Here is a 23996-nt window from a genome sequence, read left to right as displayed (position 1 = left end):
AAGTGAGAACAAAATACTTCACCGCAACAAGTACAACATGGGACCATCCAGATATTAAGAAATATATTTCTCTGGAATTTTAGATTCCTCATCTCCCCCCAGCTGCCCACATTCTGGGCCAATCACTGACCTACCCTATGGAAGTGTTAATATATATATATATATATATATATATATATATATATAACAAGGACTCACGCTGCTAGAATGTGAGATCTGCCGCTTCTTAGACAGCATGGCCATTGCTTCGCCCTCGCGTGTGCGTTCGATGAAACAACCAAGTGCCAGCATAGTCTTCAAGGACTCTTTGATGAATCCACGATAAATGTCCTTTTCCTGAAAACAAGAGGGTATAATATCATAGGATCAAAGGAATGAGTTGTGCTCGGGTTTGAATTTGCATTAGCAAATTGTTATGGTGTTTTTCCCCGGTATACTATAACGAATAGGTATTTACAAAATTATACTAACATTCAGGAATCAGAATTTCCACAATGACGTAATATTTCTTTTGTACCGTACAGTAAAAATAATGGTGTGAACTTCAGGAATTTAAGGATTAACAAATTGTTAATTCTTAAATTGTATAAAAGTTTAAAAATATACAAGTCGTCATTTTGTAACAGTTAGACAAACTCTCAACAATCCTCTCGAAGAAGTTCTGTCACTCAAGCTTTTGGGTCTCACTATCTGCCATGATCTGTTCTGGGAAAACCACATTTCCAAGCTGGCCTCCAAAGCCAGTGCGAAGTCCTTTCTGGGCACTTCTGAGCTCTTCACCACATGCAAAGCTTTCATCCGCAGATTGATGGAGTACTGCTCCCCCTCTGGGCTGGTGCTCCTGCCTCAAACCTAGCTCGGCTTCACGCTTCAGAAACCAAGGCTTTCAAAATCATTGGCATCTCCCACGATGAAGCCGATTCTGAGGGCCTTTCTCTCTCTCAGCCGCAGGCAGGTTGGTGGTCTTTCTGTCTTCTACCGACTCCTCTCCGGCCTAGCTCCCCCAGTTATATCTGTGCTCTGCTCCCCAAATATTCATGCAGGATGCACAAAAAAAAGGCCTTTTCTGGTGAAACTGCCAAAATCAAGACTCTCTGCTCGCCTTCGCTCTTTCATTCCTCTTTTTTCCTGCCTCTGGAACAATCTCCCACACTCTCTTCAATCCCACTCCTCCCTCCAGGTCTTCAAAACAGCTGTTCACCACCACCTCATCCAAAACCTAGATCTTTTCTACCTCCGTTAATGTACCCCAAATCCTAAACCTAAACTTTTTTTTTGTATACTAAGTGTAAAAATAAACTCAAACATTTCACTCTCCAAGATCGATTTTAGTTATCACTTTTCCATATTTTATCGTTTTATGAATGTAATGGGTACTGTAATTCGTACTCTTACCCTTAAAAAAACAGTTAGGTCATAACAAACTCATTATAGATTATTAATATATTTTATAAAGTTAATCTTACATTATCAGTGAAAACCTTGAATGGCTTCAACAAAGGATGTGTCTTTCCGACCTCAGTGAAAAATTCTCCACAGGTCCAGTCACTGGCATACTACGGGGAAAGGTTGAAATGATCCAAAACACCAACACAGGCAACTAGAAAGTGAATGAAACATCAAATTGGCAAGTGATATGACACTTCAGCAGAGGTGAGAAACAGAATCATTAAGAAGACGAGAACAACACTCTTCGACGTCACGACGTCGATCGATTTGCCTCCGCCCACATTATTACATCATTATAATACTTGCACCAAGTTTGATTTAAATCCATTCAGCTGTTCTCAAGTTATCACATTTTTACCTAACATGACCTCTGACCTTTGACCTCTTCACCCCAAATTTTAATCAGTTCATGTTTACATCATTATACATACCTGCACCAAGTTTTAATAAAAATCCCTTCATCTGTTCTCAAGTTATCACATTTTTATCTGACTTGACCTCTGAACTTTGGCTTCTGACCTAGGGACCCCAACATCGAATGATTTAATCTTTACATCATTATGCATATCTGCACCAAGTTTTAATTAGATCACTTCAGCTGTTCTCAAGTTATAAACATATTACAGACTTTGACCTTTGACCTCTTGACCCCAAAATATAATCAGTTTATCCTTACATCATTCTACATAATGTTACCAAATTTGGTCAGAATCCAATCACTGGTTCACAAGTTATCGTGGTAACAGGATTTTTACCTAACATGACCTCTGACCTTTGGCCTTTGACCTCCTGAGCCCAAAATCGAATCAGTTCATCTTTACCTCATTATACATACCTGCACCAAGTTTGACTAAGAAATAAATGTTCAAATTCATGGAAAATTCCTCAAAGCAAAACATTTTGTCACTGAAACAAAATTCCACAAAGCACTAATAATTCCTTTCTTAAGGGTCTGTGTACATTTATCATTGTTTGACTTTTCCAAAATCTAAGGATCACGGAAACTCTTGTTTTGATTAATATTTTTCACATTACAATCAATATTCTTTATTATATCAACAATTATGGTTTAGAGAGATTAAGAAAAGGTTTTCTCAGAGACCATTACACCAATAAACGTGAGCTCCCCCACCCCTTCCCATCCTCCACCCCCCCCCCCCCCCACAGATCTCCCGATGTCCCTGCTCTCAAATGTTGTACTTGTGTGCTTCCCTCTCTCTCCCCATCTTGTCTCACGCTCCCTTTATTTCGGCTTATGTATCCGTTTGTTTTTTGTCATTAAAGTTAGCTCTTACACGAGCCTCGAGCATTGAATCTTGTACATACATTCCAACAAATTTGATTGATTGACTTTTGATTGATCTGAAGCTTTGGCAAGCATCTTGCATTTTAGTTTTTTTTTTTTTTAAAGTAAAAACTCAATTATATTTTTCAGATACGCTGAACCGATAAATCCGAAACTTTGCATACATTTATCGATCTTCTTCCTCCGTATGCAGCACAAGGCTGTGGGGTAGCATCATTGGACGATCGCACAGCTGGGCCGCCGGTGCATTGTCTTCTGTAGGTTCGGGCAGCAATTTGCAATTTGGCCTGGATGCCGGTGATAACTTGCCTGTCCTTTGCGAAGGACACCTTCAAATAAATTATCTTCACTCCAGTGCACCGATTAGGATGGCCAAAAAATATCTTAGCAATATTTGAAATAAAGATCCAGGTCATGTATACCAAAGAGATCTCTTATTTTTTCATTATTGAAGAAAATGGTGTGGGTGATGTGGGCAAGTCAGCAGACAAGCTAGTCCAAGGTGTGTAATGGAAACAAGCCATTGATTTGAGAAATACCAGATATGATACACACCGATCGATAAAAAATTAACATATGAAAAGTACTTGTGCAAAACAAATTTTACCTGCACAGAAACAAACCCTTACCTTATCTGTGGACCACTTGTCATGCATGTGCTCTGCATACTTGTTGATGAAGTACTCCATTTTTTCAGGTAAAACTACACTGTAGAATAAAACATCACATTATTCAAGATAAAATTCCACCACATTATTCTTTTCATGCCACTTCCTCAACCCCCACAACTATATTCTGAAAGTGAGAACAAGTGAGTGTAAAGTGAACAAGAATTCAACTTTCCAACTTTTTCCTTCCATGCACACTCAGGCCTAAATGTGCAGTATTCATTTAACATGTACCTGGATGTGTCAACAGGTTGTGGATTAAAATTTCCTTCGACATCCAAGCATGATTGATTGTCCATGGCACTCATCAAATTGGATTCCATGTAATCAGGGGGCAGAGCACCTGCAATTGCTCCAAGGCAGGGTAGTGCCAACTTGTACAGGTCTTGTTCATAGTTCTGTCAGACATTTGGGACCATGATGTAAATAGGTATGGGGAACAACGAGCCAACACGGGCCAGATCCAGGGTGTGTGCGGTGATATTGTGTTCAGTATTTTATGTCGCTATTATTGCTGAACTCAAAAACAACTTAGGAATATTAATCAAGTATTCCAAACAAACATGGCCACTTTGTTCAGAAGTAGGCAAATTCAGAAGTCACATTCGGCAAGTTACTTTATAATAGCTATTAGTATTATGACTGTATTATTAGAATGTATATGAGTTAGTCATGCAAACTCAAGTTATATTCATTTTGTTGCACAGGTGGTGTATATACTCAGTCGTTGGTTTGCACATACACAGGAAGTAAAAGAAAAAGAAAAAGTAATATTCAGTCAATCTGTCAATATATACACAGTCACGTGAAAAAGTAAGTACACCCCATGTAAAGTTTTCACTTTTTCAACATATTTCAACATACAGCTATTTGATCTTCATTTCAACAATATTGATAGATAAAGGTGATATAATATAACAAATATCATGAAACATTTACATTTTTTAGTCCATTGTATAATTTAAATAAACATAAATGCAAATTTCGCATGTGGAAAAAGTAAGTACACCCTCGGCTCTAATAGGTGGTATTGCCCCCTTTGGCAGAAACAACCTCAAGTAGGCGTTTCTTATAACTGTCTACCAGTCTCTGAGATCGACTGGGAGAAATTTTTGCCCATTCCTCCACGCAGAATTCTTTCAGCTGTGCGATGTTTGAGGGGTTTCTTGCATACACAGCTCGTTTCAAATCCCCCCCCAAATATCGATGGGATTTAGTTCCGGGCTTTGACTTGGCCATTCCAGAACCCTCCATTTCTTTCTTTTCAGCCATTCCTTGGTGGATTTACTGGTATGTTTAGGGTCATTGTCATGTTGCAAGGTCCACCTTCGGTTGAGCTTCAACTTTCCGACAGATGGCCTCACATTATCCTCAAGCACCCTCTGGTAAAATGAAGAATTCATAGTGGATTCTATGATGGTGAGCTGCCCAGGCCCCGATACAGCAAAGCTGCCCCAAACCATAATATTTCCACCACCATGCTTTATAGTTGGTATCAGGTTCTTGTGGTCAAATGCTGTCCTTGGTTTTCGTCAAACATGTCTTCTGGTACTGTGGCCAATTAACTCTACCTTTGACTCAGCTATCCAGAGCACATTGTTCCAGAAGTGCTGGTCTTTGCCTCGGTGTTCATTGGCAAACTTTTGTCTTGCCCTGATGTTCTTTCTGGACAGCAAAGGTTTCCTCCTGGCACCCCTCCCATGTAGATCAAATTTGTGCAGCCTCTTTCTAATGGTAGACTCTTGCACTCTGACATCAACAGTGGCAGGAGCTACCTGTAGGTCCCGTGATGACATTCTGGGGTTCTTAGAGACTTCTTTCAGCATCTTGCGGTCTGCTCTCGGGCTGAACTTGCTGGGGCGGCCTGGCCTGAACAAGTTGGCAGTTGTTTGGAATCTTCTCCACTTGTAGATGATCTTCCGGACAGTCGAATGATTGATTTCAAATTGTTTGGAGATCTCTTTAAATCCCTTCCCAGACTCGTAGGCATCTATAACTTTCTTTCTGAAGGCCTCAGAGAGCTCTTTTGATCTAGGCATGCTGACGCCGCACACTTCAACAACAAAGAGCAAACCAAACTGAATGTCTGAGGTTTAAATTAGACAGGTTCCTCCAAGATCCTCTCTAACGATGTTCAAATCATTTGCACCTGAGCTGTGGCACCTGATTCTAATTTTAGGTATTTGAAGTAGTGATAAATGTAGGGGTGTACTTACTTTTTCCACATGCGAAATTTGCATTTATGTTTATTTAAATTATACAATGGACTACAAAATGTAAATGTTTCATGATATTTGTTATATTATATCACCTTTATCTATCAATATTGTTGAAATGAAGATCAAATAGCTGTATGTTGAAATTTGTTGAAAAAGTCAAAACTTTACATGGGGTGTACTTACTTTTTCAGGTGACTGTATATACTACAGTATATATATACTACATATTATTATATTTTTCAAGTTATACTACATATTTTTAGATTAATACAATGTACTGTATATTTTATACTAATACCAATATACTGTACATTTTAATATCAATACCATGTTCTATAGAATGACCATTTTAATAACTAGTAGCCGTTGATTCCGCCGTAGCACGCTAACGCGTAGGCTCGCGCGCCCCTGGCCCGCCGGGGCTCCGCGGGTGTCCTACCGTGCCTGGCTTGCCGGTGCCCGGGGACGGATCTCGCTGTCTAAACATGGTAGCGCTAGGCCAGTGGGACCGCCGGGACCCACGTGCACTCACATGGTGTTGTGCGCGTGGGCGGCAGTATCAGACCGGGGCGCCCAAAGGCGCCACGCACCCAAACGCTCCCCGGCTAAAGTTCATCCTGAAGGCGCCCACATTGTGCGGACAAACCAAGTCAAGGGCCACGTGGTCAGGAGAACCACACTGTGCCTATCGGCCGGCCTCAAAGACCGAAATTGTGACGGTGTCACCCTCCCCCATCACCCTCCCCCATCTCCCTCCCATCACCCTGCCATCACCCTCCCATCACCCTGCCATCACCCTCCTACCACCCTCTCGTTGGAGGTATTGACTTATTTAGGGTTGGTTTTCTAAGGCTGTAGGCCGCACCTCATTTTGTCAAATAAAGTGGTATTCGGGTGGTTCCGGTATTTGGGACCGCAGGGACGGAAAGTGCAGGTACGGGGTGCTTGGCACTCCCCAGCCGGCCCGCTCTGAAGGTTCGGATCGGGACACCGGGATTCATTCCGGTCGCCCGGTCGGCCCGGAGGTGGGGGTGCGGGGCCTGTCACGGAGCGTCAAAACAAACTCCTCCCTCCCATCCCATCACCCTCCCATCACCCTCCCATCACCCTGCCCCATCACCCTGCCCCATCACCCTCCCCCATCACCCTGCCATCACCCTCCCATCACCCGGCCATCACCCTGCCATCACCCTCCCATCACCCTTTATTGGACCATTTGACTTCTGTAGGGTTGGTTTTCTAAGGCTTATATCAGGATATTAACTTATATCAAAAAAGTGTTTTAAGGTGAAAGCGCGATGACGTCACCACGTCACGCGGCACGAATACGCGCCTGTATCGTTGGAGGTATTGACTGATATAGGATTAGTTTTCTAAGGCTGAAGGCCGCACCTCATTTTGTCGAATAAAGTGGTATGCGGGTGGTTCCGGTATTTGGGACCGAAGGGACGGAAAGTGCAGGTACGGGGTGCTTGGCACTCCCCAGCCGGCCCGCTCTGAAGGTTCGGATCGGGACACCGGGATTCATTCCGGTCGCCCGGTCGGCCCGGAGGTGGGGGTGCGGGGCCTGTCACGGAACGTCTAAACAAACTCCTCCCTCCCATCCCATCACCCTCCCATCACCCTCCCATCACCCTGCCCCATCACCCTGCCCCATCACCCTCCCCCATCACCCTGCCATCACCCTCCCATCACCCGGCCATCACCCTGCCATCACCCTGCCATCACCCTCCCATCACCCTTTATTGGACCATTTGACTTCTGTAGGGTTGGTTTTCTAAGGCTTATATCAGGATATTAACTTATATCAAAAAAGTGTTTTAAGGTGAAAGCGCGATGACGTCACCACGTCACGCGGCACGAATACGCGCCTGTATCGTTGGAGGTATTGACTTATATAGGGTTGGTTTTCTAAAGCTAATATCAGAATATTAACTTATATCAAATGGGTCTTTTGAGGGGAAAGTGTGATGACGTCACCACGTCACGTGGCACGAATGCGCGCCTGTGTCGTTGGAGGTACTGACTTCTATAGGGAGGCCCCATCACCCTCCCCCATCTCCCTCCCCCATCTCCCTCCCATCACCCTGCCATCACCCTCCCATCACCCTGCCATCACCCTCCTACCACCCTCTCGTTGGAGGTATTGACTTATTTAGGGTTGGTTTTCTAAGGCTGTAGGCCGCACCTCATTTTGTCAAATAAAGTGGTATTCGGGTGGTTCCGGTATTTGGGACCGCAGGGACGGAAAGTGCAGGTACGGGGTGCTTGGCACTCCCCAGCCGGCCCGCTCTGAAGGTTCGGATCGGGACACCGGGATTCATTCCGGTCGCCCGGTCGGCCCGGAGGTGGGGGTGCGGGGCCTGTCACGGAACGTCAAAACAAACTCCTCCCTCCCATCCCATCACCCTCCCATCACCCTCCCATCACCCTGCCCCATCACCCTGCCCCATCACCCTCCCCCATCACCCTCCCCCATCACCCTGCCATCACCCTCCCATCACCCGGCCATCACCCTGCCATCACCCTCCCATCACCCTTTATTGGACCATTTGACTTCTGTAGGGTTGGTTTTCTAAGGCTTATATCAGGATATTAACTTATATCAAAAAAGTGTTTTAAGGTGAAAGCGCGATGACGTCACCACGTCACGCGGCACGAATACGCGCCTGTATCGTTGGAGGTATTGACTGATATAGGATTAGTTTTCTAAGGCTGAAGGCCGCACCTCATTTTGTCGAATAAAGTGGTATGCGGGTGGTTCCGGTATTTGGGACCGTAGGGACGGAAAGTGCAGGTACGGGGTGCTTGGCACTCCCCAGCCGGCCCGCTCTGAAGGTTCGGATCGGGACACCGGGATTCATTCCGGTCGCCCGGTCGGCCCGGAGGTGGGGGTGCGGGGCCTGTCACGGAACGTCAAAACAAACTCCTCCCTCCCATCCCATCACCCTCCCATCACCCTCCCATCACCCTCCCATCACCCTCCCATCACCCTGCCCCATCACCCTGCCCCATCACCCTCCCCCATCACCCTCCCCCATCACCCTGCCATCACCCTGCCATCACCCGGCCATCACCCTGCCATCACCCTGCCATCACCCTCCCATCACCCTTTATTGGACCATTTGACTTCTGTAGGGTTGGTTTTCTAAGGCTTATATCAGGATATTAACTTATATCAAAAAAGTGTTTTAAGGTGAAAGCGCGATGACGTCACCACGTCACGCGGCACGAATACGCGCCTGTATCGTTGGAGGTATTGACTTATATAGGGTTGGTTTTCTAAAGCTAATATCAGAATATTAACTTATATCAAATGGGTCTTTTGAGGGGAAAGTGTGATGACGTCACCACGTCATGTGGCACGAATGCGCGCCTGTGTCGTTGGAGGTACTGACTTCTATAGGGAGGCCCCATCACCCTCCCCCATCTCCCTCCCCCATCTCCCTCCCATCACCCTGCCATCACCCTCCCATCACCCTGCCATCACCCTCCTACCACCCTCTCGTTGGAGGTATTGACTTATTTAGGGTTGGTTTTCTAAGGCTGTAGGCCGCACCTCATTTTGTCAAATAAAGTGGTATTCGGGTGGTTCCGGTATTTGGGACCGCAGGGACGGAAAGTGCAGGTACGGGGTGCTTGGCACTCCCCAGCCGGCCCGCTCTGAAGGTTCGGATCGGGACACCGGGATTCATTCCGGTCGCCCGGTCGGCCCGGAGGTGGGGGTGCGGGGCCTGTCACGGAACGTCAAAACAAACTCCTCCCTCCCATCCCATCACCCTCCCATCACCCTCCCATCACCCTCCCATCACCCTCCCATCACCCTGCCCCATCACCCTGCCCCATCACCCTCCCCCATCACCCTCCCCCATCACCCTGCCATCACCCTCCCATCACCCGGCCATCACCCTGCCATCACCCTGCCATCACCCTCCCATCACCCTTTATTGGACCATTTGACTTCTGTAGGGTTGGTTTTCTAAGGCTTATATCAGGATATTAACTTATATCAAAAAAGTGTTTTAAGGTGAAAGCGCGATGACGTCACCACGTCACGCGGCACGAATACGCGCCTGTATCGTTGGAGGTATTGACTGATATAGGATTAGTTTTCTAAGGCTGAAGGCCGCACCTCATTTTGTCGAATAAAGTGGTATGCGGGTGGTTCCGGTATTTGGGACCGTAGGGACGGAAAGTGCAGGTACGGGGTGCTTGGCACTCCCCAGCCGGCCCGCTCTGAAGGTTCGGATCGGGACACCGGGATTCATTCCGGTCGCCCGGTCGGCCCGGAGGTGGGGGTGCGGGGCCTGTCACGGAACGTCAAAACAAACTCCTCCCTCCCATCCCATCACCCTCCCATCACCCTCCCATCACCCTCCCATCACCCTGCCCCATCACCCTCCCCCATCACCCTCCCCCATCACCCTGCCATCACCCTCCCATCACCCGGCCATCACCCGGCCATCACCCTGCCATCACCCTGCCATCACCCTCCCATCACCCTTTATTGGACCATTTGACTTCTGTAGGGTTGGTTTTCTAAGGCTTATATCAGGATATTAACTTATATCAAAAAAGTATTTTAAGGTGAAAGCGCGATGACGTCACCACGTCACGCGGCACGAATACGCGCCTGTATCGTTGGAGGTATTGACTGATATAGGATTAGTTTTCTAAGGCTGTAGGCCGCACCTCATTTTGTCGAATAAAGTGGTATGCGGGTGGTTCCGGTATTTGGGACCGTAGGGACGGAAAGTGCAGGTACGGGGTGCTTGGCACTCCCCAGCCGGCCCGCTCTGAAGGTTCGGATCGGGACACCGGGATTCATTCCGGTCGCCCGGTCGGCCCTGAGGTGGGGGTGCGGGGCCTGTCACGGAACGTCTAAACAAACGGCCTGCCGGGGCCGCCCAAAAGTCGGGCGTGAGGGGCGCGTCCACTAATGGAACGCCTCTCGCTTCCCAGATCGAGGGCCACGTGGTCAGGAGAACCTCGTCCCTTCTGGTTGCCCTGCCGTCCCACCGGGAGCGCCGGCAGGGTGTACTTCAAACTAAGCTTAAGTGTCAAGTGTTAAGTTCCTCCTTGCCCTCGCAAGGGAAAGGCTAGGGTCAAGCTCCTCCAAATTTCCAAACACTAGAAATCGGACGTCTCAAATTAATTAATTATTTGTTAAAACATCTCAGTCGCCCGCGACCTCTCTAGCGCGGGCGTCGAACCAGTTCATTTCCGGTGCGACCGGGCCGAGTATCGGCCCGGCCGTGGCCGAAGCCGTTGATTCCGCCGTAGCACGCTAACGCGTAGGCTCGCGCGCCCCTGGCCCGCCGGGGCTCCGCGGGTGTCCTACCGTGCCTGGCTTGCCGGTGCCCGGGGACGGATCTCGCTGTCTAAACATGGTAGCGCTAGGCCAGTGGGACCGCCGGGACCCACGTGCACTCACATGGTGTTGTGCGCGTGGGCGGCAGTATCAGACCGGGGCGCCCAAAGGCGCCACGCACCCAAACGCTCCCCGGCTAAAGTTCATCCTGAAGGCGCCCACATTGTGCGGACAAACCAAGTCAAGGGCCACGTGGTCAGGAGAACCACACTGTGCCTATCGGCCGGCCTCAAAGACCGAAATTGTGACGGTGTCACCCGTGGCAGGAAGGGTGATGTTTTTTCTCCTCTTTGGGGTAAATAGATTACAGTAGATCTAGGCTGTGGTCCATTCATCTGTGGTGAAAGCGATAAGCATAGAATGCCTCAAGGACGTCGGAATTCCTCCAAATTTCTTTTAGTTTAGTATTCAACAGCAGTAGCGACTGTTTAAAAAGGTAATCATACTTACTTTTTCACGTGACTGTATATACAGGGTATTTCAAAAAGATTGATACAACTTTGACTTCCTGCCATTTCTTTCATTTTTGACCTATGCTGTTTTCCTTTTTAGGGGTTGGTGGTGTTATCGTGGTATTTGTTCCCTGGGATTTCTAGCTCCGTAGCTCAACTACGCCATTGATAGTGGAGCAGAAGAAAAAAGTGGTGGCTCTCTGGTATGAGACTCGATCATATGTAGACACCCGCCGGAGATTCTGCCAGGAATGCGACCTCAGAACACCTCATGGACCCACAAATTGAGCCATTCAATGTATTGTGAAACATTTTGAGCACAAGGGTACAGTGCACAACCAGGGCAAGGGCAACAGTGGCAGACCAGCATCAGTAACCAAGAGCCAAGCCAACATCGACACCGTGCGGGATTCTGCAGTGGACAGTCCTAAGAAGTCCCACTGCCGGCGCTCCCAGGAGCTGGGCATCAAACAAACATCAGTCTGGCGTATCCTCACGAACGAACTGAAGCTTTTCCCATACATCATCTCTAATAGGCATAAACTGAGTCAAGATGACATGAGAAGGAGACTTGATATGTGCAATTGGCTCAGTAACAGGATGGAGCGGTACCCTAACTGGATCAACCTGATGTGGTTTAGTGATGAAGCCCATTTCCACTTGAACGGTGCCATCAACAACCACAACAACATTTTCTGGGGGGCAGAACCACCTGAGACCTTCAGGAAAGTTGGACAGAACTTTGGAGTCATGAGCAATGCCTGTCTGAACTGCGGAGGGGCACACATCGAGAACGTCAATTACAATGATTTTGCGTAAATGCCAATTTCAGACCTTGGGTTCTCACTAACTCTAGCAGTGATTTACTGCAATAGCAATCAGTGATAGAAAATACCATGTCATAAGCTTTCAAGAAATGTTTGAATCACGTTCCTGAGGTTTCTGTTTCTTTGTAAATAAACGTTTAAAGTTGTATCACTCTTTTTGAAACACCCGTCCATAAGCCATCCGTCCATTTAGCTGTGTGACTATATGTCTATTAATTATGTACTGTTTGCATGCCGGTTACATGATTTCTATTAATTACGTACGTCTATTAATTACGTACGTCTATTAATTACGTACATTTATTAATTACGTACGTCTAATAATTACGTACTGTTGGAATGTACATTTCGACCATTTAGACTGCTGAGGCCCCTTAAACATTTGAAGACCCTTTAAGACTCCAAGACCACTAAGACCCAAAATACCCCGAAGACCCTTAAATACCCAGAAGACCAAAAAATCCCAGACGACCCAAAAGACCCCGAGGACTCTAAAGACCCATAAGACCCCAAAGACCCAAAAGACCCTGAAGACCCAAAAGACCCTAAAGACCCTTAAAGACCCTAAAGACACAGAAAACCGTGAAGACCCAAAATATCCAAAATACTATTGACACGAAAGACCTAGAAGACCCCAAAGACCTAAAAAAAAAAAAAAAAAAACCTTGAAGACCTAGAAGACCAAAAAGACCGAAAATACCACAAAGACCCATAAAGACCCTGAAGGCCTGAAGAGCCTTAAAGACCCAAAAGACCATTAAAGACCCCAAACAACCAAATACCCCAAATATCCAAAAGGCACTGAAGACCCAAAATACCCCAAGACACCAAACTAATGGAAAAAATAATATGCAATCGGAAGTTCTCGGCCAAAGACCTTCATCATGAAATTGGTCCTTGGTTGAGGAGCTAAAGGGATAATTGTCGGATAGACAGAGAAACAAGCAAACAAACAGAATAAGTGTATTATTATATTGGAGGGAGGCAAGTTGATCAGCATACCTTTCTGGAAAGGGCATCAAAGATACCCCAGAAAAGTTTCCGAGTCAAATACAACTCTTCTTCAGATGCCACACCATAGCTTCCCCAGCCCCCCGGCAAGCAATAGTACTTCCAGCAGTGGTCATAGTGATTCGTTAACAGCTATTAGGAGGAAAGGACGACAGTAATCCACCAATAATATTAGCACCAGGAATCAAAAGGTTTGCACAAGTGTTCTGTAATTCACATCTGGATAGAATGAACAGTCCCTGAATAAGGCATCGAATTGTGAATAATAACAAAGCAGTTGTTATTTTGCAAGTTCATCATTATGAATGGAGAGCTATTTCATACCTTGAGTGGCATTTTTGAGTGTTCATTCAGCAGAGGAGCATCAAAGACAAACCGTCGAAGCAAGTGCTGCATCATGGAAGGGCGAAGCTCCCTGTGAGAAGAACACTTTACCTGTTTACTTTGAGTAAGTGAAAAAAGACAAGCTCATTGTTTCTCTTTATTTCATCAATAATTTAGTACCCCAGAACATTGACGAGCAGTAGTTACTACATTGAGAACATTCGAATTGCAGAATGACATATTGAATGGATATGGTTATCTGGAAATTAAAATTATTGGAAAGGGGATTTGATTCCCCGTAGCTTGGGGTAAAGTAAAGTCCTCCTCCTCCAATGTTAAAAACAATGAGCAAAAAGTAAAAACTGGCTCGGGGATTTTTCAATGCCCTGGTCGAATCTGCTGCATCCGCTACCTTATTAAAGCTAATAGTGTAGCAGATAAAACCCAAATGTAGGTGTAATAGTTAAAATTGTGATAGAAGCATGAAATTAATCATGAGTAGTCCTTAAAAGGAACATTTTTCAAAAAACCCATTGGGCATGAAAAAAAAATCGATATGGATGCCATTTCAAGATGGCAGCCATCTGAATCACCAAATCAAGTGATGAGGTATTACTTGTACCAATTCAAATTCCATTGCAAATTATGTGTTAATAATTGAGCCTGGTGTTGGCTTAGCGGTGAGGGTGCCGGCTTGGGATCCTAGGATCCTGGGCTCGAATCCCGGTCGATCGCTGAATTAACGCCAGGGGGGTTGACTCAGCCTGTCATCCTTCTGAGGTCGGCAAATTTGAGTACCAGCTTGCTGGGATGAATTATCACGGTGTGTACCCTGATTTAGAATAGGTACACCGTATCCCTGCACATCGTAAGAGCGTGACCAAGGGTTGACGTCAGGAAGGGCATCTGGCCATAAAAACATTGCCTCAAACAGGGAACCATGATTGTCATGGGGCCCGCAAGGCTAACCCCCGCTTTAGCGGGGAAATGGCCTTAAAACGATCATTCATTCATTCATTCATTCAATCATTCAATCGAGATTTGCCATGCATGTGCCTTAGAGTTTATATGCACCAATTTAAGACTCTATCCCCTATATTGGGAGGCCTTCCCCCTAATAATGAATGTACCCTCTTGCCCTGAGTAAGAGTCCACCTTTGTATCAATGCAATATCTATTAGATGCAAAGATGTTAGATATACATTCCTCAAAATGAGGGCCACCTTTATGGAAATTAGGTTGAGGTGAGAAAGGCGTCAGAAATAGAAAGGAGGCCAAAGTACATGTTTTTAGACCATTCATCTTCATGGTGCACACATAACGTTAGTTATCATAAGAAGGTACGTAACTCATAGGTATATTACCTAATAACCTATGTTATATCTTGGATGAATTTCAGGTTTTACCTGCTGTTCAATCTGCTAGGTTGGACCTGCTAGGTTTCAGGTTTTACCTGCTAGGTTTTACCTGCTGCCTTTTTAAGGAGGATTCAATTTTCTGGTATCTTGGATGAATATGCATTTTCACACGATTTTCTGGAGTCTTTATCCGAAATGCGTTCATATGCCAGCGCTAAGTATGACCTTATAGCAATGTATTTATGACGGACTTTCAAGCTTATTCCAAACCCATCACAAACTATTCCAAACAACGTTTTGTAGCCAATTTTCCTTTCATGTGTGTCATGTTATTATTACACTTCCAGATTCATTTTGACAACTGTTCGTTGAATCATGCGCTGTCAAAACATGGAGTTCAGGTGGTAGCAACGTATTGGAGAAAATGCTGTCTGTGTCAGGATGATTCAATGGAGTTCATCCAACCAAACAGCATCCAGTCTGGTCCAGGATGATCAGATGGCTATAAAAAGGTCTAACTGAAGAAATGAGAACATGTTGACTTGCAGGTTCAGGCAACGGATAAATGATGTAATGGAAACATTGATTCATCTCTGTTTATACTGCTTATTGCAAATCATTGACAATTTGAAATCGCCCAGTCCACCATTTTGAAATTGACATCATATTCAATTTTTAACATTAACTTTTGGATTTTGAAAACTTTCCTATTATGTAGAATTCATGTGGCGCACTTCAGTATGTCGCTCGCATGGGAATTATGAAAATCGACTATAAAAGAGGCAGTTATAAGATTTCATAGCTCTGAGTCTTCCATATTGGACATACCGCCATTTTTGGTTTTTTTATCCAACGTATGTTTTAATAAAAGTATCCTCGTCAGAGCACTCATGCAAAATTTCATGCTTCTATCGCAATTTCAATGATTTTTCTGCTATCCATCTCACAAAAATTTTCAAACGGGATTTCTCGTGTTTTTCTCTTATAACTTCGACCTTGCGTTGCTGTTATATCCTTGTGTGTCCCTTGTGTTGCAAATTTTCAGCCAATTTTCAGTTTTAAATCACATCTTCTTGTGCTGTTTTTGGTGAATTTGTTTTCGTGTTGTTCAAGGCCTACTTTAACAGCTACTCAGATAGCAACTGTTAGAATTTTGTATCCCTTTTATCTCCACATTCCTTTTTTTTGCTTCTTTCTTCCCAAATGTTTTACTTCTACCTCCTCAACGTTACCCTATTCCACTTCTCATTTTTTTTTTTCCATTCCACAACAATCTCATTCTACTTGAATTTACATCAGCCTGTGTTTCCTCGTCTCCATTCTCTCCCCCCCCCCCCCCCCCCTTTTTTCACAACATCTCCAAACTGAATCTTCATTGAATATAAATCCTTCTTCAATGATCCTTTAAAAGCATTTAAAAACAAAAAATGCTTCACTTTCCTTATTTCTTTGTCAGGCATACTCAACATATTCTTCTTCTTCACCAAAATATATTCCTCTTCTTCTTCTTCTTCACAAATATTATTTTTCAAATACGATTGTACTCGTAACAAGTCTTGTCCTTTTCATGTATTATGCCGGGGTCACACTATCAAGTAAAGTCTAGCCGTAAGGGCCACGTAGGACCATTTTTTGGATACGGGGTGGGACGTGGCTATCCCGTGGCAGTTACGGCATCCACGTGGCAGTCAAGTAGTCCTTGAGCCAACCGGCCATTTTTTGAAGTGAATGCTCCGGGGGGGGGAGGGGGGGGGAGTAATTCTCATTATGATTTTCCATTAGACCAATGTCTCAAGTGTCAGAAAAGGTGTGATGGACATCTGAGAACGGTAGCTTAGTGCCCGGATGGACGCCATCTTTGAAACCACCCAGCTCGAAAATGCCCATTTGGTGGGGTACATTGTTGCACGTGTATCTGGACTTCTATACTAGCTATCGATGTGCGGTTGACGACTAAATATACGTCCGATGTGTACCGTCTAAATAAAAAATAATATGAAGCATTTTGTTTTAGATTAATTATTATAAAAATCAATTATCGAAAAAAAATCATATATTTTTCAATATTTTATTATTAGACTTGTACTTTTTTTAGTGAAACAACACTGGTATGATTTTCCAAATTATGCATTGTGCTACACCGTTTATCTGTCTATAAAAATAACTCAAAAACTAAAACATATCATCCACCACGAGTGTACACAAAAAATACATGAAAAGGCATGCACTTTCCACAAACCGAAACTATGTCAGTTGGAATTTCCCGCCGATAATCAACCCACAGAACCCAGTGCCGAAAGTGACGTCAGTCTATTCTATATCTATATTCTATATTATATATCTCAGTCTGAGATTTGTTGCGGTGACCTGATTAATTTCTGAGGGGGGGGGGGGGGGGGTGGGTGGCTTAAGAACTAAAAGTGAACATGTTAGATGGCGCCACATACAACTCTATTATAGAGTTGTATTGTGGCGCCATCTAACATGTTCACTGACTTGGATGAGTATGTCTATGTAAGCTGGCGAGCTTTTCGGATATCGGAGTAATCTAACGTCAGTCTTTTTGTTCTTTCAGCTGAGATGGCCGGTGTCGAGGCGAAACGGGCGAAGATTGAACCTGAGTCCGGAACGTGCATCCTGTGCAGCAAGAAGTCGCCACTCTCTGAACTAAGCAAGGCAGCGGGCAACAGTTCTTGGAAGACATTGTGTGACGCAGCCGCAGTTAGAAACTTTTATCCAATTCTAAAGCTAGTCCAAGAAGGCGCAGTTGAACTTCCTAATATTCCAATATTATACCATAGGGCTTGTAGATCAGACTTCACTCACAAAAACCACCTAGCTACTTTGACCAATGCAGCTAGAAGTTCTTCAGTTGATACTGGCGATGCGGTGCGACGGCGATCATCACGGGAAGAGACAGGATCAACTTCAACGGTCTACGATGATAAATGCATTTTTTGCCAGCGTGCTTCAAAATTCATAAAAGGCAGTCGTACCCGTGAAACAGTTGTCTTGGCTGTTGAACTTCGAGCAGATAAGACAATAAGAGATGCTGCGACAGCTCGCAATGATGAGAGAGTTTTGGCATTGACTACACGAGATATGGTTGCAGCTGAGGCTCACTACCACTTCTCCTGCTATAGAAACTACACACGGCCCCAAAATCCTCAAGTAGAAACTGACATTGAAGATAATATCGAGAAAAAAGAAATGATACGATGTATATTCAATTTCATTCGCACTGACTTGTTCTTGAACCCGAGGATTGTTCCAATAGTTGATGTTGCAACAGATATCCTGTCTTCAGATACATTTTCAGTTGATGTTCGTGACTCCATCAAGAAGAATCTGCAGCGCACATTACAAAGAGAGTTTGGAGAATCGCTCATCTTCTTCAATGTGAAACACCATGTATACTTGATGCCCGATAATCTGACAAAGCGAGAGATTGCTGCAGAGTGCGTAAACCTGAAAGCAGAAGTGAAAGCATTTGAACGAACGGACGGTGAAAGTAACATTGTGCGTGCAGCTACTTCACTGCGACACCAGATCAAAGATGCTCATTACAATGAACGTTGGCCGCCTCAGCCAGCAGAACTCACTTCAGATTACGTGAAGATACCAGATTCTCTTCGTGTATTTCTGCATACTTTGATTTGCGGGAGTGGGGGTAGCTCTGCGCGTGCCGACACACTGGTATGGTCGATGGCTCAAGATATCATCAATGCTGTACACCGGGGTACCATCAGAACATCGAAGCATGTCCTACTTCCGTGGGTCATGAAAACGCTCACCGGTAATACAGAGGTCATCAGAATATTGAATCGACTCGGGCACGGATGTTCGTACACAGTTCTGGAAGAAATCGAGACAGCGCTATGCATAGACAAATTAGCAAGTGTGGAGAAAGATACAGTACCACTTCCGTCACATGTGCACCCTTCGGTCCCGACTGTATTAGCATTCGATAACATCGACAGGCTAGAGGAATCGCTGAGTGGTGGCGGAACATCGCATCGCGTCAACGGTATCATCGTCCAACCGAAGTCGCAGTCGTGTTTGCCGCCCCAACCTCCATCGGCAGTATCCAAAGCAGATAAGAAGCGATCTATCCCGTCATCCAGCGATTTAGTTCCAATATACAGCGGTGGGAAACGAGAGGGCCCACCTGCAATCAAGCCTGCAGATCTTTCTGACACTCTTGCAGGCGCAACATCCCTTGCGCAGCGCCGAAATCACGTATGGATTATGACTCGCATGCTGGAACCATGCGACCAGACAATCAGTTCGTGGACTGGTTTCAACATCATGACTAGAGATCGTGTTCAGGTGACGGAAGATGTAGTTGGCTACCTGCCGACTATAAACGCGCCTGCCACAGATATGGCAACAGTGCAAGAAATCCTCAGAGAAGCTCTGAACATCATGTCATCACTTCAGCTTGAGCGTATACCAGTGGTGCTAGACCAGGCACTATTTGCTAAGGCGACCGAAATAGCATGGAAAGATGTCGATCGATATGGAAGAATCGTGCTCATGATGGGGAACTTCCATACCATCTGTAACTTCATGTCGAGCATTGGGAAAATGTTTGGAGATGCAGGCCTTCGGGATGTAGCTGTTGAGTCAGGAGTAATCGCTGAAGGTTCCATCAACAGGGTTCTGGAAGGCAAGCAATACAACCGTGCTGTGCGACTCCACAAGTTGATGTACGAGGCACTAATGCGCATCATTTGGAAGGGCTTCCAGGTGTGGATAGAAAGCAATCATCCTGACAAGGAACCCCAGATTCGAAGCACTGACCTCAAAATTCGCAGCATCAAGGAGGATGTTTGCCACGAGACTCTCGCTGCTGCTCTCGATGATGATTCATGTGTACAGAGCTTTGACATGTTCGCGAAATACCTACATTTTCTGCGAACCAAACATGGAGACCTGGCTCGCTTCTGGATGATGTATATTGATATGGTAGAGACCCTGCTGGGGTTGATTCGTGCGGATAGAGAAGGCGACTGGATGTTTCACTTGGCTTGTGTCAGAAGAGTGATCCCTTGGTGTTTCGCAATTAACAAGGTGAACTATGCTAGATATCTACCAGTGTACTATGCACAGATGACGCAACTCCACGAAACATGCCCCGAGTTGTACAGGCATTTCAATCAAGGCTACTTCTCCGTACAGCTTAGACCAGGGAATCCATTTGCCAGAATCGCTGTTGATCAGACAACAGAAGAAACAGTAAACAAAGATACGCAAACAGCTGGAGGAACACGAGGTTTTAGTCTTCGACAAGGGGCTGTGTCACGATACTATCTAACTGCAGAAAATCGGGCTACTGCACTGAGGCAACTACGAGAAACTATCCTTGTGAATGGCAGCGACACATCTCACGCCAAGCACCCTGACTTGTCTACTTCTCGCATCAAACGTGATGAGTCTGGCGTCACAGCTATCTGTGATCTACTGGAAAATGACTGGACCAATCCATTCGCCGATGATCCGTCATGTCTTCTCAGTATATCTACCGGAGCGGCTGCGAGGGAGGACGTTTCTAATGACCTACTCAACACCCTGCAAAAGGGGGAAGCGGCGTATCAAAGCTTCCAGAAACGTCTTGAAGAGGGAACAGGCTTTCATGACACATTGAACAAGCTAAACTTGAAGACCTTTGGTAAGATCAAGCAGAAAGTTGTGAAGGGCACAAACAAGGAGATCGTCCTGAGAGCTGACAGACAACTGTTTGCCACCATGATACTCATCGCCAAGACAAGGAACCTCGACATGCAACTTGTCCTTTGTCACCCACTAGGGCCGTTACCATGGTCTTTGGCAAACGTTGATGGGTCAATGAAAAAAACGAACAAAGCTGCACTTGCGAAACACATGGAAGGTCTTGTGGAACCAGCCGAGAACGTTGACAAGCGAAGTGCAACAATAATTGATGCGATGGCTGTCATACAAAAGATGCATGGCGAGAACGACACGTTCGAAGAACTATCTGACCGCATCCTTGCTGCAGCGCTTCACGCTGGTCAAGGCAGTGAGCGCATCGATGTTGTCTTTGACACATACACAGAAGAATCCATCAAAGCAGCTGAGCGTGTGAACCGCGGTTCAAATGAAGGCATCAGTTTCAGCGAGATCAGACCTGCACACAAAATCATGAACTGGCGGCGTCTCCTTGCTTGCAGCCAGACAAAGGAGAAACTGGTTGTGTTTCTGGCGGAGTCGTGGAAACATGAAACAAATCGCGAAAAGCTAGGCAACAGAACACTGTATGTCACCTGTGGTGAAAAATGTCTGGTACTGACCCGCGATAGGTGGAAGTTGGTGCAAGCACTCGAATGTAGCCACGAGGAAGCAGACACGCGTATGTTTCTCCACGCAAAGCACGCCGCTACCCACTACAAGACGATCATCTTAGTGGCAGATGACACCGACGTTCTGATCATCAGTCTTCATCTCAGCAGAACCATCGATAGTCAGCTCTTCATCAGACGAGGAACAAAGGTTCGAGTCAGAATGATCGACGTTGGAAAGTTGGCTGCGGTATTGGGGTCTGGAGTTTGCAGTGCATTGCCAGGGCTTCATGCATGGAGCGGGTGTGACACTGTGAGTGCTCTGGCTAGCCAAGGAAAGATAAAGGCTTTGAAGCTTGTGCAAGCGAATGAGCTGTATCTTCAAGCATTCACAGATCTGGGATCTTCGTGGAATGTACCAACAGACGTCTTCAATAGCATTCAGGCCTTCACGTGTCAGCTGTACGCCAAGAACACGAAGATCGTCGGTGTTAATTCGCTCCGTTATCACATGTTCTGTGCAAAGAAGGGCCAGATCGAATCTGGACAATTGCCGCCTTGTGAAGACTCCTTGATGCAGCATACGCTTAGGGCCAACTATCAGGCGGCTATCTGGCGACGCAGCCTTGAAAACCTACCAGACGTCCCAACACCATCAGCAGGACATGGTTGGGAACTCGATGATGGCGGTTCGCTCACAATCCGATGGATGGCGGGTCTACCAGCTCCAGATGTCGTCTTGAATCTCATCTCATGCACATGCAGAAGGACGTGTCGACCGTCAGATTGCTCCTGCATACTGAATGGGTTGAAGTGCACTGTTGTGTGTAAGCTGCAGGGATGCTCCAACATGGTGCAGGATGATGCTATCGTGGCTCAGGATGCCAATGACTCTGATGGCGACTCTGATTATTAACTTTGTGTGCACTGTATATTGTATAGCATATGTTGTTCTCTATTATAATGCAGGCCAAATTGCCTGAAAATCTTTATAGACAGATAAACGGTTTAGCAAAATGTATAATTTGGAAGATCATACCGGTGTTATTTGACTAAAACATGACATGTTCAATGATACCTCCGCTTGCTTATTAGGAATATACATCGTATGGTGTTAAAATCAGCTCCATACGTCTTTCCAAACTCTAGTAATGAATAATTAATATAATTGGCGGCCATTTTGAAATCCAAGATGGCCACCAAAGTGCAGATTTCCTATGTAACAATTTCCGCCTGCTTATTAGATATCGTATGGTGTTAAAATCCTCTCCGTACGACATTCCTAACTTGCGTTATCGTCAGAATAGATAATGCCAGCGGCGGCCTAAGTCATTTTATGCCTCTTTACATTTATTTGTTGTAAACTCGTGGTGGATGATATGTTTTAGTTTTTGAGTTATTTTTATAGACAGATAAACGGTGTAGCACAATGCATAATTTGGAAAATCATACCAGTGTTGTTTCACTAAAAAAAGTACAAGTCTAATAATAAAATATTGAAAAATATATGATTTTTTTTCGATAATTGATTTTTATAATAATTAATCTAAAACAAAATGCTTCATATTATTTTTTATTTAGACGGTACACATCGGACGTATATTTAGTCGTCAACCGCACATCGATAGCTAGTATAGAAGTCCAGATACACGTGCAACAATGTACCCCACCAAATGGGCATTTTCGAGCTGGGTGGTTTCAAAGATGGCGTCCATCCGGGCACTAAGCTACCGTTCTCAGATGTCCATCACACCTTTTCTGACACTTGAGACATTGGTCTAATGGAAAATCATAATGAGAATTACTCCCCCCGCCGGAGCATTACTTTTGGTCTGGCTCAAGGACTAAAGGGGTCTACGTGGCGCCTACTGCAAGGTAGAGCGAGAATTTCAAAAAGTTCAAAATTATACCATGTAAAGTCAGCCTTGTCCACTGCCGTGGCGCCTACTTAACGGCCACAGGGCTACCCCCGTGAGGGCCACGTAATACGTGGCACTACGTGGCAATTATGGGGGACCCCCTATTGCCAAGTAGAGCCACGTAATCTCCACATATTGCCACGTATTGGCCCTGTATTGGCCACGTAGAACCCCGTAGAACCCCGTAGCACCACGTGATTGCCATATAAGGAGCCATCCGGTGACAGAACCACGTGATCGCCACGTGCTCACCACGTCTTGGCCACGAAGTCGCCTCGTAGAGCCCCGTAGTGCCTCGTAGAGCCACTTGACCACCCTGTAGAGCCACGTAGAACCCCGTAGCGCCATATGTTTTGACCCGGCTGCATATAAATACAGGTCTCATCACACGCGGTCAGTTTTCGCGACACTTTCACAGTGTTCACAAGTTGTGGAGCTTTTTGAAGCAATTCTCAACAATTTTTGAAGCTCTTTCTCAACATTGTCATCATGGTGAGAGGTGCTAGAGGAAGCAGCAGCAGCAGAGGAGGTGGCAACAGAGGTTGGGGATCTCAGAGGGGCAGGGAATCTCAGAGAGGCAGGAGTGTTACCCCACCTCCAGGGCATAGTGTTACCCCACCCCCACCCCTAGGAGGGGACACAGAGGAAGCCAGGGCACATTCCCCCACGCCACCCCGAACCCTGCAACCTGAACCACAGCAGAGGGAGGAAAACCCAGCAAAGAAGGTGAGGCATGAGGACAAGAGGCAGAAGGATGAGGGGTCCAGTAGTGACAGTGACAGTGATGGTGATG

The 23996-nt window shown here is 45.6% G+C and overlaps 1 protein-coding gene across 1 annotated transcript in view; it reads right to left on the bottom strand.

The window, feature by feature from the left end:
• LOC137435793 (ryanodine receptor 2-like) overlaps positions 1-23996 on the bottom strand; it is a 633328-nt gene that overhangs the window by 364083 nt on the left and 245249 nt on the right. Inside the window, exons 51-56 of the mRNA XM_078785085.1 lie at positions 13628-13718; positions 13295-13435; positions 3658-3821; positions 3385-3463; positions 1467-1556; positions 199-336 (exon numbers count right to left, since the gene is read on the bottom strand). Coding sequence (XP_078641211.1) covers positions 199-336; positions 1467-1556; positions 3385-3463; positions 3658-3821; positions 13295-13435; positions 13628-13718 — 703 coding nt within the window. The remainder of the gene's footprint in view (positions 1-198; positions 337-1466; positions 1557-3384; positions 3464-3657; positions 3822-13294; positions 13436-13627; positions 13719-23996) is intronic.

Source organism: Myxine glutinosa, chromosome 9 (genome assembly GCF_964187855.1).
Source record: "Myxine glutinosa chromosome 9, kmMyxGlut1.1, whole genome shotgun sequence".
NCBI classification, from domain to species: Eukaryota; Metazoa; Chordata; class Myxini; order Myxiniformes; family Myxinidae; genus Myxine; species Myxine glutinosa.
The sequence above is the reverse complement of the archived record's forward strand: the minus strand, read 5'-3'. Positions and strand labels throughout refer to the sequence as shown.